This window comes from Odocoileus virginianus, chromosome 17, assembly GCF_023699985.2.
Source record: "Odocoileus virginianus isolate 20LAN1187 ecotype Illinois chromosome 17, Ovbor_1.2, whole genome shotgun sequence".
In the NCBI taxonomy this organism is placed as follows: Eukaryota; Metazoa; Chordata; class Mammalia; order Artiodactyla; family Cervidae; genus Odocoileus; species Odocoileus virginianus.
The window spans coordinates 31,814,266-31,828,377 of NC_069690.1; the positions used below are offsets into that span (position 1 = coordinate 31,814,266).

Genomic DNA, 14,112 nt, shown 5'->3' on the forward strand with positions numbered 1-14,112 from the left:
CCCCACCCTGTGAATTAGTAGATGTTTATTCCACTGGGTTTAGATGCTTTTGGTTTGGCTCCTTTCAGTGAAATGAGGAAGAAATCCAGTTTTGGAAAGGGAATGATATTAACTTCAATTATATGTTTACATGTTTTCCCCTAAGCTTGTGAGTTTTTGAGGACAGAGACATCTTAGTCATTTTTCTGTCACCTTCCTTGTCACGTTTGAGTGATGGACCCAATTAGGTTATCAGCACCTTTCGTGTGTTCTCTGTTACTGTCTCTGGCACTCGTTGACTCCTGGGTAGTCCTGAGCTAGTTGAGGAGACTTGTGTTTCTAAATGCATTAGCATAGGAAGCTGCAGACGAAATGTGAAAGCCTTTACATGGTGCTCAGCTCATGCAGGGCTGGAAAGATTCTAACAAATACAGAGTTTTATTTCTGTATTGTCGCTATGCTGTTAGGTCTAATTTGTCTACTGCTTAGTTGTGAGTGCTTGCTATTTTATAGGCAGGTATGCTAGTAGTTACAATCTTACTGTACTTCAAAGTAATTTTGCTGGTTAAACAGTCTCCAGATTATGTGGTCACCCTCAATACACCAGGGTCTGTGCTGCAGAGAAGACAGGAGCATGGCAAGCTCTTTTGAAGGCTCCTGTTACCACCTGTTCACTCTCTTGGTTCTAGACTGTCTCCACTCCAGGGCTCCTTTTCTTATATCCCCTTGGCCCCAAATATGTCAGTGTTCAGATGGAGAGGGCCTTGGGCCTGGCACCCCCCCCTGGGGTGGGGGTGGGGGGGTGGGCAGGGAAGGGAGTAGGAGTGCGTGGTGGTAACACGTGACTGTTCCCAGCAGGAATGACTCCCGCTCACCAGGCAGCATAAGCTACCTGCCTTCATTCTTCACCAAGCTCGAGAGCACATCCCCCATGGTGAAGTCAAAGAAGCAAGAGATTTTTCGTAAGTTGAACTCCTCTGGTGGAGGTGACTCTGATATGGGTAAGTGGGATTTCTTTCATGAACCCCCATAAAATGCACATAAATAATGATAGCTCCATGTCGCCTCTCACGTTACCCTCGAGTATAAGGACTCTGGCAGGCCGGTCCAAGCGCATACGATCCTGAACTCCTCTGTAGGCCTCTGTCGGCTCTGCTTGGGGGGCTTTCTGTGAGGGAGCCCCACCCAGCACATGTGCTGCTGCCTGTTTTCTCTTTGAACAAGTGTGGGTCTTGGAAGTGTGTCTTACGTGGGGCTGGATTGGCTCTCCAGTGTTTACCCCCTGGTCTGCCTCTCATTTGGGTAGATAAGACCATCCAGCTGTCTGCAGACAAGGTCGTGCTCCTCCAGTTGTCTTTCCTCTGTGGATGTGCACAGGCGGCCAGCTCTAAGCATTCCTACCATCTCAGGTGCTAGTCACTAAAAACCTTTCATTCAGTTAGCCTTTCAGTCGGTTCTGAGTACTGTGGTAGGACCCATCCCTAATTCATCATCTTAAGGGGGTCTGAGACGACACTGGGTGTTTCGATGACTTATGTGTTCAGTTCCAGTGACTGGATGTTGGTACCAACACCAGCCTCCTGAGATGAGCTGCCTATGGACTGTGCCTCTCCCTCTGTCCTCTGTGTCTGTCACACCAAGCGTGGGACCAGGTTGTGTGTGCTTGTTTGCTCCTTTCTCTGCTCTGCCAGTCTTTGTGGATTACCTTCAAAGCACACCTCCCCACCACTGAGGATGGTGCCAGCCTCAAGTCAGTGGAAACAGATGGTGCACGGCCTGGGTATCACTGCCTGCTCCAGGCCCTGTTGTCAGCATGAATGTGGACTATCTCCTGTCACCTTCAAAACACTCTCCATGCCACATGTTGGCATCATCTCCACTTAGTAGATGAGGACACTGAGGCTTGGGTTTAGTGACTATTGACGAGACAGGGCTGTGGTTCAGACTCATGGATGCCAGCTCTGGAGTCCATGTCTCCAGTAGTTCTACACTCAACACCCTCACCAGGGCTGTCCATAAATGCCCATGAGGACAGAACTCTTAACAGCTGGGCTGGAACCTTCCTCGCCTGCTGTTTTCATACTCACGCCATCAGCCAGGTTCACTCGTCCCCTTCTCCTTACATGTATCCAGTGATCCAAGGCTCTGGGGAAGCCCTGCAGAACCCAGGGTTTCTACCATCAGTAACCCTGCCAACTAGGAACTGCCAGGTGGAGTTATGTTTGGGTCTGTGACACTGTGATTAACAAAAGTTGAAAGTTCCAGAGGAGAAAGGATGAGCCCAGTGTCACTTGTTTGTGTAGTTATCCCAGCTCTTAATTACTAGATTCGAGAAGTCCAAGTCCTTGGCAACCAAGATGGCTTCACTTCAGCTCAGGGCTCCCACTGAGGACATCAGTGCTTTTATTCTGCGGAAGCCTTCATGCTCTAAACTTAGCAAATCTGTTCTCCCTGCTGCTGTTAACACTACTGAACAACTTATCCCTTCCAGAAATGCTCTATTCCCTTGGTTTTCAGTATTGCTGTTTCCAGTTTCTTCCTCTGCTTCTTTGGCTGATTCTTGTGTCTCCTCAGAAGCCAGGTCTTGCTCAGCAGGGCTCTGATTTGGTGGTTTGCCTCTGGCACTGTATTCTCTGAGCCATTTCATCCACTCTTGGCGGTTTAAACTGAGTCTGAAAACTCCCAAACTTGCATCTGGAGTTTAGCTTTTTTCTATTAGCACTGAACTCTACTTAAATCTTTGCAACCATATTTCTTCTTGAAGGTCTCACTGGTGCCTTAAGTGTCTAAAAACTCTGCACACCATGTCTCCCCACAGAGTGCTGCGGTCCTCCCCTCTTGCGTCCTCATGTCCTGGGCAGCCCCTGAACTGCCTTTCCCCACCTCTGAGGAACGGTCATGTCCTCTCATAAGCCTGTCTTACTCCCATTAGTCCCGAGCGATGCAGGGATTTGGGAATGGGCGTTTCACTCAGCTCCCAGGTGATTCTGTTCTGAGGGCCTCAGGAAGTACCTTCTGACCTAAACCCCACAGGTATAGGAAAGAGTGTATTTAAGTTCAGTATGTTATTGTTGGTTGAACAATGAAATTGTCTTCATCTGACCATTTTTGATCAATAAGAACATGATGATTTTCTTATTCAGCCAAATAATGGCTTGGTATGTATTTGTGAAATGAATGAGTCCTATTCTCCAAGTTTCTATGAGAACTACAAGGCCCTCCTTACCCCCTCATACTATTTCAGGTTCAGTCGGTTTACTGTTCCCTGATCCGTGAGTGAGGAGCCTTCTCCCCGCCCCTCAGTCTCCCTGTCCCAGGAGTCGGCATCCAGGCTCCCTCACTCCAATCTGCGTGGACAGGCCTTCTCCCTGGTGCAGGCCCACCCTTCTCTGAGACAGTGCTTGTCTGGCCACTAACTTACTTCCTGGATTCTTTTTCTTTCAAGTTCTCAATCTTGAGTTGGAAGGCATGATAAAAACACTGTTTCTGTTCCCAAACTTCTTCCATTTTTGGGCACAGTGCTTTACAAGTAGTTCCCAGGTTGTCCGAGTTGCTGTCATTCAAATAGAGCAAATGACAGACTGCACAGTTAGCAGGAATGAACAGAACTGACAGGCAGGATTTCTGCCTCACCCTGGCAACTGCAGCAGGGACACGTGGTCATGTTTGTTCCTTTCACGGGGGTGTTCTCCCCAGGATCTAATCCCACACCTGCTGTTTGCAGGGTCTCTTCCCTGGAAGCTTGGGTTCCTGTCCTGAGGCCAGCTTTTCCCTATGTGTGTTTCTCTGGCGCTGCAAAAGGTCCTTTCCTTCCTGAGCTGTATTACTCCTGTTCTGATTTCCTTAAGAAAGTAATTATTTCTCTTTACCTTCACTTAATGGGTAAAAAATAAAGTTGATCATGGAAAATAAGGTTAATTTACTGTAGAATTTTTTTGGAGACTTTATCTCTTTCCGTGTATGTGATCATCATATCTCAGTTAATTAACTTGAATGTTTGTTTTAAATACAGCAGCTGCTCAGCCAGGAACTGAGATCTTTAATCTGCCAGCAGTCACCACCTCAGGTAAGATTCAGAAAACTCATACAATAGCAGTCAGTCCAGCAAATAGGCAATGCGTACTGGCTGCATGCCAGGAACATCATTTAGTCGGGGAGAGACACGGAGGCAGTCACAGTAAAAAGTGAACTGAGATCAATACGTACTTATTGAAAACATAAATGAACAGAGAATCGAAACTACTGAGCTAAAAAGAGAAGAAAACCGTCGAGCAACTTTCATACCAGTGGGTGCCTGATTTAACACAGGAAAGCACACACTCTCGGGGGATTAGCCGCCTCTGTGGGGGCTGTGCTGCCGACACTGTGCCAGGGCATGTGTCCTGGGCGGTTCCTGCTCCTGTCCTCCCTCAGAGTCAGGCAGGTGCTGTGCCGTCTCCTGCAGGCTCCGTGAGCTCCAGAGGCCACTCCTTTGCTGACCCTGCCAGTAACCTCGGGCTGGAGGACATCATCCGGAAGGCGCTCATGGGGAGCTTTGACGACAAAGTGGAGGATCACGGGGTGGTCATGCCCCAGCCAGTGGCAGTGGGGCCTGGGGGCGCCAGCACCTCGGTGGTGACCAGCGGCGAGATCCGGAGGGAGGAAGGGGACCCATCGCCTCACTCAGGTAAGGGGCTCATTTTTGTGCTTTTCACCATGTCTCCCAAGAAAAAGCCAGTCCATACGCCAGGTTCAGATGGGTCATGAAGAGATTTCATTTATGTGCTCAGTCACCTCTATGTTTTTCAACCTCTTCAGACATGTTACAAGTGACATAAAATTAAAAGGGGTGAAAGTTTCTACCCAGAATGTCACCCTCCAGTGTATCAGTGTTTCTGTTTTCATCTAGTTATTATCTGTGTGCATACATTGTAATACTGATGCAATTTCATATTCTGCTTTTGAATCAAAGTGACTTGCTATTGTAAGTCACAAAAGTGACAGGCCCCGTGTAAAAGAAATTTTAAGCCACAGGGAAAAATAAGGGGAAAAAATCCTTTGGATCACATTGTATAGAAAGCTAGTGTTAAAAAGGGTAGCTTACTGGAATGAGGTCATTATACATCCTGTTATAAGCATACAAAAAACCATGACTCTATGCTTTATATGTTTATATATAACCTTTTTTCTTAATCTGTTGAGAATCTCTCTTATGCCTTACTTAAAAATAAACTAAAGGTCAGCAACATTTCAAGTTTATTCTCCTGTTGTGGTCACGCAAAAGATCTCACTAAGGATTAAGAAAATGATTAAAGAGATGAGTGGTTTTATTTACTTTTCCCTATATATGTTAATGTTAGGACAATATAAATTCACTTCCTGCTCTCAAAGATGAGACAGTCTTCTGCTCTAACCTTCAAGTGTTACTGATTTTAAATGTGTGTGTGTGTGTTTTAAGTTACAGTACTGGTGACTTACAGAGTTCTCCTTGTTGTGTAGTCTTTCTGTCACAGCATTTCTTGGTGGAGGTTTCATACCCTGTTTTTACAAAAAGGCTGCTGTGTCCTGAGGTCCTTCCTGCTCAGGAAGGTCTCTTGCTGCCTTTGTTTGAGATAATGGTTTGGCAGGTGTTTCAATACTAGGTTGGTGCAAAAGTAATTAAGAGTTTTTGCATGGTTGAAATTTGCTGTTTGATATTGGAATACTTTCTTAAATGTTATGTTACACATCATTTTAATGTACATTTCTTTATGTTTTTTTGCTAATGACTTGTTACTTGCTGTTTATGTTTATTTTAGACTATGGAAATGATGTTAGACAAAAAGCAAATTCAAGCGATTTTCTTATTCGAGTTCAAAATGGGTCATAAAGCAGTGGAGACAACTCACAACAACAGTGAATTTGGCCCAGGAACTGCTAACAAATATACAGTATAAGTGGTGGTTCAACAAGTTTTGCAAAGGAGATGAGAGCCTTGAAGATAAGGAGCATAGTGTCCGGCCACCCCAAGTTGACAACAAGCAAGTGAGAGCCATCATCGAAGCTGATCCTCTCACAAGCACACAAGGAATTGCTAAAGAACTCAGGGTTGACCATTCTACAGCTATTTGAAGCAAATTAGAAAAGTGAAAAAGCTGGATAAGTGGGTACCATATGAGCTGACCAAAAAATTGTTTTAAAGTGTTGTCTTCTCTCATTCTACACAACAATGAACCATTTCATGGATTGTGACATGAAATGAAAAGTGGGTTTTATATGACAGCCAGCAACAACCAGCTCAGTGGTTGGAAGCAGCAGCTCCAAAAGCACTTCCCAGAGTGAAACTCGCACCGAAGAAAAAGGTCATGGTCACTGGTGGTCTGCTGCCCATCTGATCTACTACAGCTTTGAGTCCTGGTGAAACCATTACATCTGAGAAGTATGCTCAGAAAATCGATGAGATGAACCGAAAACTGCAACGCCTGCAACTGGCAAAAAGCCCAATTCTCCACCAAGTCTGACTGTTCAACTTCTGAAGCATTGGTTCTATGACGTGCAAACTGGGCTATTAAGTTTTGTCTCATCTGCCATATTCGCCCGACCTCTTGCCCACTGACTACCATTTCTTCAAGCATCCTGACAACTTTTTGCAGGGAAAATGCTTTCCAAGAGTTCGTTGAATCGCAAAGTACGGATTTTTACACTACAGAAATAAACAAACTCACTTCTCAATGGCAAAAATGTGTTGATTGTAAGGGTTCCTATTTTGATTAATAAAGATCTGTTTGAGCTTAGTTACAATGATTTAAAATTCACGGTCTGAAACTGCAATTACATTTGCACCAACCTACTATTAAGACACATACTTTTCTCAAAACCTCCTGTAAACATGGTTGTATTCATTCCGGTGTTCATTGTTGTGTAAGAAGTAAGACCAGATTCCCCCCCACCTCCTTTTTTAGTGATGACATTTTATCTGCCCAGAGAATCCTTTTTTCCTCAACTTCAATAAGTATCACATTGTGTTAGTGTTCTTTGGCCTGTGTAGATTCCCTGATCACGGAAGGGTGTGTGCACCTTCCCAGTTTCTGTGTTCAGGGGAAGAAATTCTATCAGATGTTCCTTAGTTATTTTCTCCATTTGAGAAAGCTGCCTTTTTGCTGGATAGGCTTTTGTCCTCTGTTACCTTCTCATTGTTTTAATCATCGTGATACTTTTTCTGTTGCTTTTACTCTTAAATTTTTCCTTTGCACCAGTATTTTCTTTTCCTTCATGGCTTGACTTCCTAATAACTCTTTTCATAAGCCTCATTCATTTTGGTGATCACTTCTTTGAGCTTCTTTTGTAAATGGGCTTCATGTATTGTGAAGTTTTCCCCCAGTGTTTGAAGTACACCCCCACCTCCATTTTCTGTTGGGTTATATTGTCCTCCTTATCACCAAGGACTTGCATTTCTTCTCTCTCCAGATAGAGGGGTACAAAATGCTTTCTCTCCCTTTTTTTCTGTACCCCAAGGATTGGGGGCAGGATGAAACCATTCTGCTGGGGCTGCTGACCTGGGCTCTGGTCTCTTCTGAGATCCTTTTAATGTTCTATGGAAGAGCCCAGTTGGGGCTTCCCAGTCCTGCAAACCAACTAAACAGCCTGGAGAGGCTGAAAGGGATTCCTTGACTTGCCTGGCCCAGCTGATGTCCAACAGCTTGAAGGGGCTTCTCTTGTGCAGATTTTCTTCCTCTCTTCACTCTCCTGTAGATTGGTAAGGGCAGAGATAGTGAGGATTTAAGATTTTTGTCAGTTTTCGGCTTCTTAGCAGTTTCTGCTCCAAGGCCAAGAAAGAAACGATGTTCCAGAAATGTTAATTTCTTGTTACCTGTTTCTGAGTTTATGGCAATGAGGACCTACCCCCTTTGACTTTAGTTGCTGCAAGTGAGTTCTGCCTCTTTTGTATGTTACCAGGGTCTGGATTCTTCATGCTCCCATCCTGCTTTCTCTTGTAGCAGATGGTCAGCAGCACTAGGGTGCCCTTTCAGTTTGCAAATGTGACTACTGTGTGTCAGTAATGACAGTTTATTCCACTTTCAGGAGGAGTTTGCAAACCAAAGCTGCTCAGCAAGGCTAACAGCAGGAAATCGAAATCGCCTGTCCCGGGGCAGGGCTACCTGGGAGCGGAGCGGCCCTCATCGGTCTCCTCTGTGCACTCAGAAGGGGACTACCACAGGCAGACGCCGGGCTGGGCCTGGGAGGACAGACCCTCTTCGACAGGTGAGGGGCTGCTGCCAGGGCGCAGGTCTGCATGCCGCTGGCATCAGGGCCTTGGTTAGTGCTGCTCCTAAAATCCGACGCTCTGTTAGGAAAATGCTTTCCATTGTGGTATGGTTAAAGGGTTCCACTGTTCTTAACAGAAACTGAATGTATATAATCTGAAAAATTTTAAGAATACAGGTTTGATTACCAGCCCAGCTGCCCTCAGGCCCCTTGCATCTGTGGAGAGCTGGCGGCGGCACCTGACATAGGTGCACAGCTGGGACCTGTGGCTTCAGCTCTCCCACACCTTCTGCACAGACAGCCTCAGAGGAAGTTCTTAGGAGCTAATGGGAACCGAGGCCAGAAATAGAAGAAAGCTGTCACTCCTCTGTAGGCTGTCTTTACAGACAGAAAAACAAAACTGTAGGATATTTTTAACGTTGGCCCTTTTATGACTATTTATAAGCTTTTTTTCTCTTTGGCTGCACTGAGTCTTGGTTGTGGTGCTTGGACTTCCCTCTTCTGCTGTGCAAGGGTTTCTTATTGCGGTGTAGCAGCCTGTCTAGTTGTTGCCTGCTAGCTTAGTAGCTGGGTTGACCTGTGGCATCTGAGTTCCCTGACCAGGGACCGAATCTGAGTTCCCTGCATTGGAAGCAGGTTCTTAACCACTGGTCCACCAGGAAAGTCCCCATTTTGTAAGCTTTTAAAAATTACAAATAGCCATGATAATAATGGTGGGCTTCCCTGGTGGCTCAGACTGTAAAGAATCCACCTACAATGCAGGAAACTCAGGTTTGATCTCTGGGTCGGGAAGATCCCTTGGAGAACGGAATGGCTACCCATGCCAGTATTCTTGCCTGGAAAATTCCATGGACAGAGACTGGTGGGCTGTAGTCCATGGGGTCACAAAGAGTCGGACATGACTGAGTAATAAACAGTTTCACTATAACAGTCATCTTGAACAATTTTTTTAAGTAAAACTGGGATAGTTGCTGTGGATTTTTAGAGTTTCATCTGTTCTTTTCAGAGGAGTTAACTCCACAAATAGATCAATGAAAAAATCTAAATTGTGTCCTCATTAAGTTATAAATTTCATATTGGTATTATAAAACATCATAATTTAAGATTCACTTAAATCACTTTATAGTTTCTCCCACCACATCACTTTATAGTTTCTCCCACCACATGCAGAGTGGGGGCTTACTGGTTTGAAAACTTCCTAGAGCAATGACTGTTTCTTCTTTTGTCTCTTTGATGCTGTGCTGTGTGCTCTGGTCTTAGCATTTCTTAGATTGTAGGTGGCTTCCTGGAGACAAGGACACGATATAGGAATTGGCAGAAGGTGCAGTGCTGTTGTGAGGCTTGTGTGTCCCCCTCTGAAGCCTGTCCCTGGGTCTGTCTGCCCCTGACCAGCTGAACCTCCTGCTTCCTCCTGTGTTACCAGAGTCTTAGTTTGAGCCAAAAATTCAGGAGTTCCACTTGGATTCAGCAGCAGCCCAGCCTCCAGTGCTCAACTCACTGGCTTTGTGTCCTTCTGGACGGTTGGTTGGTTGGTTGCTTGGGAACAGCGCAGCAGGGGAGGTCTGTTCTGCCCCCACCCACTCAGATGTGCTAACCTCTCTCCGCAGGCTCGACACAGTTCCCCTACAACCCCCTGACCATGCGGATGCTCAGCAGCACGCCCCCTGCGCCCGTCGCCTGCACTCCCACCTCGGCCAACCCGGCTGCCCCGCACCAGCCGAGTAGGATCTGGGAGCGGGAGCCGGCCCCGCTGCTATCCGCGCAGTACGAGACGCTGTCTGACAGCGACGACTGACCTGTGGGCAGGGGTCCCAGGGGGCGCGGGGCTCCAATTTCTGGTAGCTTCCTCTCTAACTGCAGGCCCGAAGCCTGCCCGCCTAGGATTTGTGCCCAGAGACTTTTCTGGAGAGCCTGGACCATGGACAGTGAAGAGACAATGGAAATTCATTTTGGGGTCAAATGAGGGGAAAAGGCTGTCTTGATACAAGCAGTTCTGTGGATGATAGTAATAGTGGAGGGTCGACATGTAGAGTTTTTAAAAAAGTGGATAATTCCTGTTTTACATCTGTTTGTAAAGAAACCATGATGTCTCTAATCACTCTGTAAATAGAGGACCTTTTTGCAGTGTTCCCTTCGCTGTAGTATATCTGGTGTACTTATGTTCAATCAGCACATCAACTTGGGGGTGATTTTTTAAAAATCTCTCGTCTACCTTTTTAACCCTTGCCTTCCAAACAACGTCATACAGCCCAGTTCCATGGTGTTGGCTGTCACGGGCATTGTACTTTTATCCAATTTTGTCTCCTCTAAGCTCAGATTCCCAGTGATGTTTAAAATCTTGTGGAGATGTTTAGGTTTTTAACACATGCTGCCATAAAATCTGTACATTAACGTATTAGGGTCTAAAGGAGAAACAAAATTCTGCCATATTGTAAATTTCCAGGGCAGTCTTTTTTTAAATTAGAAGCACTGAAAACATAGTACTGCATGGGTATTGTTCTAGTTCAGTTTCTAACATTTTAAAGGCTTATTTGAGGTGTACGTACCTCGCTGTTAGGCACACTAGTAATTAACCCCACCCTGGGTATTTGCCTGCATTTGATGCAGCAAAGCTTTTGGTTTGGAAATAAATCTGACTGCCCTGTCCACAGCTACAGTAGATGATTGTGACTGAAGGCTTTGGTGTCTCAAGTTAGCTGACGTGTCACTGGCTGAGTGGAAGGTGACACCTGGTACAGAGCCTCTCGGCCGTGCGTCCTCCTGGGCTCAGGAGGAGCAGACGGCCCTTCCACTGCATGCCACCCTGTGCTTACACTTTCACTTTGATTCCTTGTGGGCAAGTGTTTGTCATCAAATGTTTTCATTTCACCAAATCTCAAGGAGCAAATATTTAAAAGACTGATACTGGAGGACCAGTCTTAATCTTCATTAGTAACTGCTTGTTGAATTAAATTTTTTTCATACACTCAAGCATAGCACTGACACATCCTTCTGTAGCACATGGATGCTAATGGTTTGGGAGGTGTTTAGAACGGAAAGAGGTCCCAGGATGATAAACACTAGGACTTCACAGACTCCAAACTAGACGTGAGTTTTTCAACAGAAGTCCTCAAGCCTCTAAATACAGCAGCTGTCTGACAGCTGGAGGAGGAGATGCCTCCTTTGTAGTGACCGAGACCCTCCATCCCTTGGCATCAAGTCCCTGTTTAATAGGTGTTGACACAGGTTCAGTACTTTGCCCAAGTTGTTGAAAAAGCAACAAGGACAGGAACGCTAGCCAACACCTCTTGAGGCCTGTGGCTGCACCCACATGTAAGTGAGCTCAAAATAAGCTTCAGGTGGGGTGGGCAGGGCAGCGCTGCCTGGGCTCAGTTCGTGAAGGCTAGTCCTCTTTGTTCTGGGGCCTCAGTGCAGGGAACTGTACAACAGGCTCTGCAAACTCGGACTGTGTCACTGAGGGGGAGAAATTCCTCAGTGAAACTTGCACGGCAGAGAATACCTCCCTTTCAGCAACTCATGTAGCTGTGAAAAGGTAAACGCGCTAGATGCTGAAGGTGAGTAGTTACGACCCGGTTGCACTGAAACTTGAGTTTCTCTGAGTTAGACTTGATTAAAGGAATTAACCTGTTGAGACAATGAGAAGATACTTATATCAGCAAAATAGATTATTCTAATAGAAGATTCTGATCTGAGCCTAATTCCTGTGTTTTTAATTCTAAAGAGTCAATGACCTTTTTATGAGAAACTCAAAAGACTTCAGTATTGAATACATACAATACTGTTGTGGCATCTCCCGGTTTATTAGGAAGGGAGCCTTCGTGTGTACACAGGAGCCAAAGGTACCAGTTTATCCTCCCCGCCCCCACACCGGAAGGACTGCAGACCTGCCCCGAGGCAGGGACAACGCTCAAGACACACCATTCAGGTTAGGCCACTGACCTTCTCCTGGGGCTGAAAGAGTCCAAAGACCCCCACGGGGAGACTGAGAACCAAAACTCCGAGAGCTAGGGCTGGGGTCCAGGCAGTGCTTCCTCTATGGCCCCATTACTGTCACTATGACACCCCCAGGGTTCCCCTCTGAGCCAGGGGACCTGGCAGCCCTCAGACAACTCTGACCTGTGACTGGGTCCAGAGGGGGTGCATACTCAGAGGGGAGAGACCGTAGGAATTGTCATTCCTTTTTCTCCTTTTTTCACAGTAGTCTACAACCAGATAGGTACAAAAACAGGCAGTTCACTTAGTGCACTTTTATATATAATCTAAAGGGCATGCTACTACTTCCAAGTACCCGATTCCCACTTTAAAGCTTCACATCTGATGCTTTGTGGCAACCAAGATACTACTCTTCTATGCATTAAATCCCACAGTGGTCTTCATGAGACAGAGAATGAGAGCAAGCAACTCGCCATCATGAGACTGGTAGCTCTGGTCTGCCAGGTCTTGATAAAATAAGACATAGCAGCAAATCAATGAACCAAAACCTTATAGTAGAGATGCCCGCACCCCAGATGAACGCTGGCCCCTCAATCTGGCACGGTTCAGCACCTCCCCAACCATCCGTTAGAATAGAACACCGCCTGACAGCAGTCCTGAGAAACAGTCAGTCAGGGGAGGGGGGGTGTGCAAAACAAACAGCACAGCTTGTCCTCCACCAAGGCTTAGTTGAGGGGACGTGCATGTCATGGACAGAGGATTTAAGCCACTGACTGGGGGCCGCCAGGACTGGAACAGAGGTATCAGTCATGACAAAGGTCTGCTTTTTCTTGCCAGCTCGGCCAGCTCTTCCCTGATGTGCTGCACAGAAGCCTCGTCTCTCTTCAGTTCCGCTTGCCTCAGTGCTTCCCTATAGGTCTCTTCTGCTTGTGCGTACAGTTCTGGAACAGCCCAAGAGAAGGGAGAAAATGCATGTTTCATCGTGATTCTAAAACATTCTGAAGAGGAAGCACATGTGATGGGACAGCTCTAGTTCATGGTGTGAGACAAGTTATGACCCTGGGACGCCCAGACCTCAGGGAGCCCTTCCCTGATGGAAGTTCCGGTAAGGGACGTGTCCCTGCAGGTTTCTGAGCAGAGGGCAGAGCTTCCTGAGGACACATCAAGCTGTCCACATGCCAACAAGGAGGAGCCTGCGGAGCACTCCAGAAACAAGGGACCATGGCCTCACTGCCTGCCCTCAGCCCACCACCCAGGTCCCCGACCCACCGAGGGGCACCCCGCACCTCTATGTGTCAGGACTGCAGCCAGGTTGCTGAGCAGCACGTGCAGTTCAGGGTGTCCCACCTGCCTCGCCAGGTCTGACGCCCTCTGTGCGTGAACACAGGCCTCACCAGTGTGGCCCTGTGTGTCCAGGGTAGTGGCCAGGTCATTGAGCAGCACGATGGTCTACATGGAAGAAAACAGCTGCTGCTTGCAAGCAAAGATTTGCTGGAGAAGGGACCAGCTGCCCACTCCAGTATGCTTGGGCCTCCCTGGGGGCTCAGCTGGTAAAGAATCTGCCCGTAGTGCAGGAGACCTGGGTTCAATCCCTGGGTGCGAAGATCCCACAGAGAAGGGAACGGCTACCCACTCCAGTATTCTGGCCTGGAGAATGCCATGGACTTGTCCATGGGGTTGCAAAGAGTCAGACACGACTGAGCGACTCTTCACTTTCCACAGCCCTAGTGTCTGGTGCTCTGTGGATGCCCTGAAAGGCTGTCTTTCCTAGCGGTGCCCCTTGGGGTCAGGTGTGAGCCTCTGTAAGTCAGGTGCATTTATCATTTGCACTGCACAGCAGCAGTCGGACCCTCTGGAAAATGATACAAACCTGGAAAGTAGGTAGCAGGATGAGTATTACTTATTAATTAATTTTCAAAAAAGCAGCAGCAAATAAACATAGCAGAAAGTAGTGACAGGATGTGACGCATCCTATGG

The 14,112-nt window shown here is 46.8% G+C and overlaps 2 protein-coding genes across 29 annotated transcripts in view; one reads left to right on the forward strand and one right to left on the reverse strand.

Moving 5' to 3' along the window:
• NCOR1 (nuclear receptor corepressor 1) overlaps window positions 1–10,852 on the forward strand; it is a 120,644-nt gene extending 109,792 nt beyond the window's left edge. For 18 of the 22 annotated variants that reach the window (XM_070479155.1, XM_070479154.1, XM_070479153.1 and 15 more), the window contains 5 exons: window positions 838–980; window positions 3,992–4,045; window positions 4,424–4,645; window positions 8,020–8,199; window positions 9,810–10,852. In XM_070479155.1, coding sequence (XP_070335256.1) covers window positions 838–980; window positions 3,992–4,045; window positions 4,424–4,645; window positions 8,020–8,199; window positions 9,810–9,997 — 787 coding nt within the window. In that variant the 3' untranslated portion in view covers window positions 9,998–10,852. Of the gene's footprint in view, window positions 1–837; window positions 981–3,991; window positions 4,046–4,423; window positions 4,646–5,756; window positions 6,732–8,019; window positions 8,200–9,809 lie in introns of those variants that run through there. The other 4 variants (XM_070479161.1, XM_070479167.1, XM_070479169.1 and 1 more) reach the window with 4 other exon arrangements.
• Window positions 10,853–11,983: 1,131 nt separating this feature from the next.
• Window positions 11,984–14,112, reverse strand: part of TTC19 (tetratricopeptide repeat domain 19) — a 33,776-nt gene continuing 31,647 nt past the window's right edge. For 4 of the 7 annotated variants that reach the window (XM_070479178.1, XM_070479176.1, XM_070479177.1 and 1 more), the window contains 2 exons: window positions 13,422–13,584; window positions 11,984–13,076 (listed from right to left, as the gene is read on the reverse strand). In XM_070479178.1, the coding sequence (XP_070335279.1) occupies window positions 12,943–13,076; window positions 13,422–13,584 (297 nt within the window). In that variant the 3' untranslated portion in view covers window positions 11,984–12,942. The remainder of the gene's footprint in view (window positions 13,077–13,421; window positions 13,585–14,112) is intronic. The other 3 variants (XM_070479180.1, XM_070479181.1, XM_070479179.1) reach the window with 2 other exon arrangements.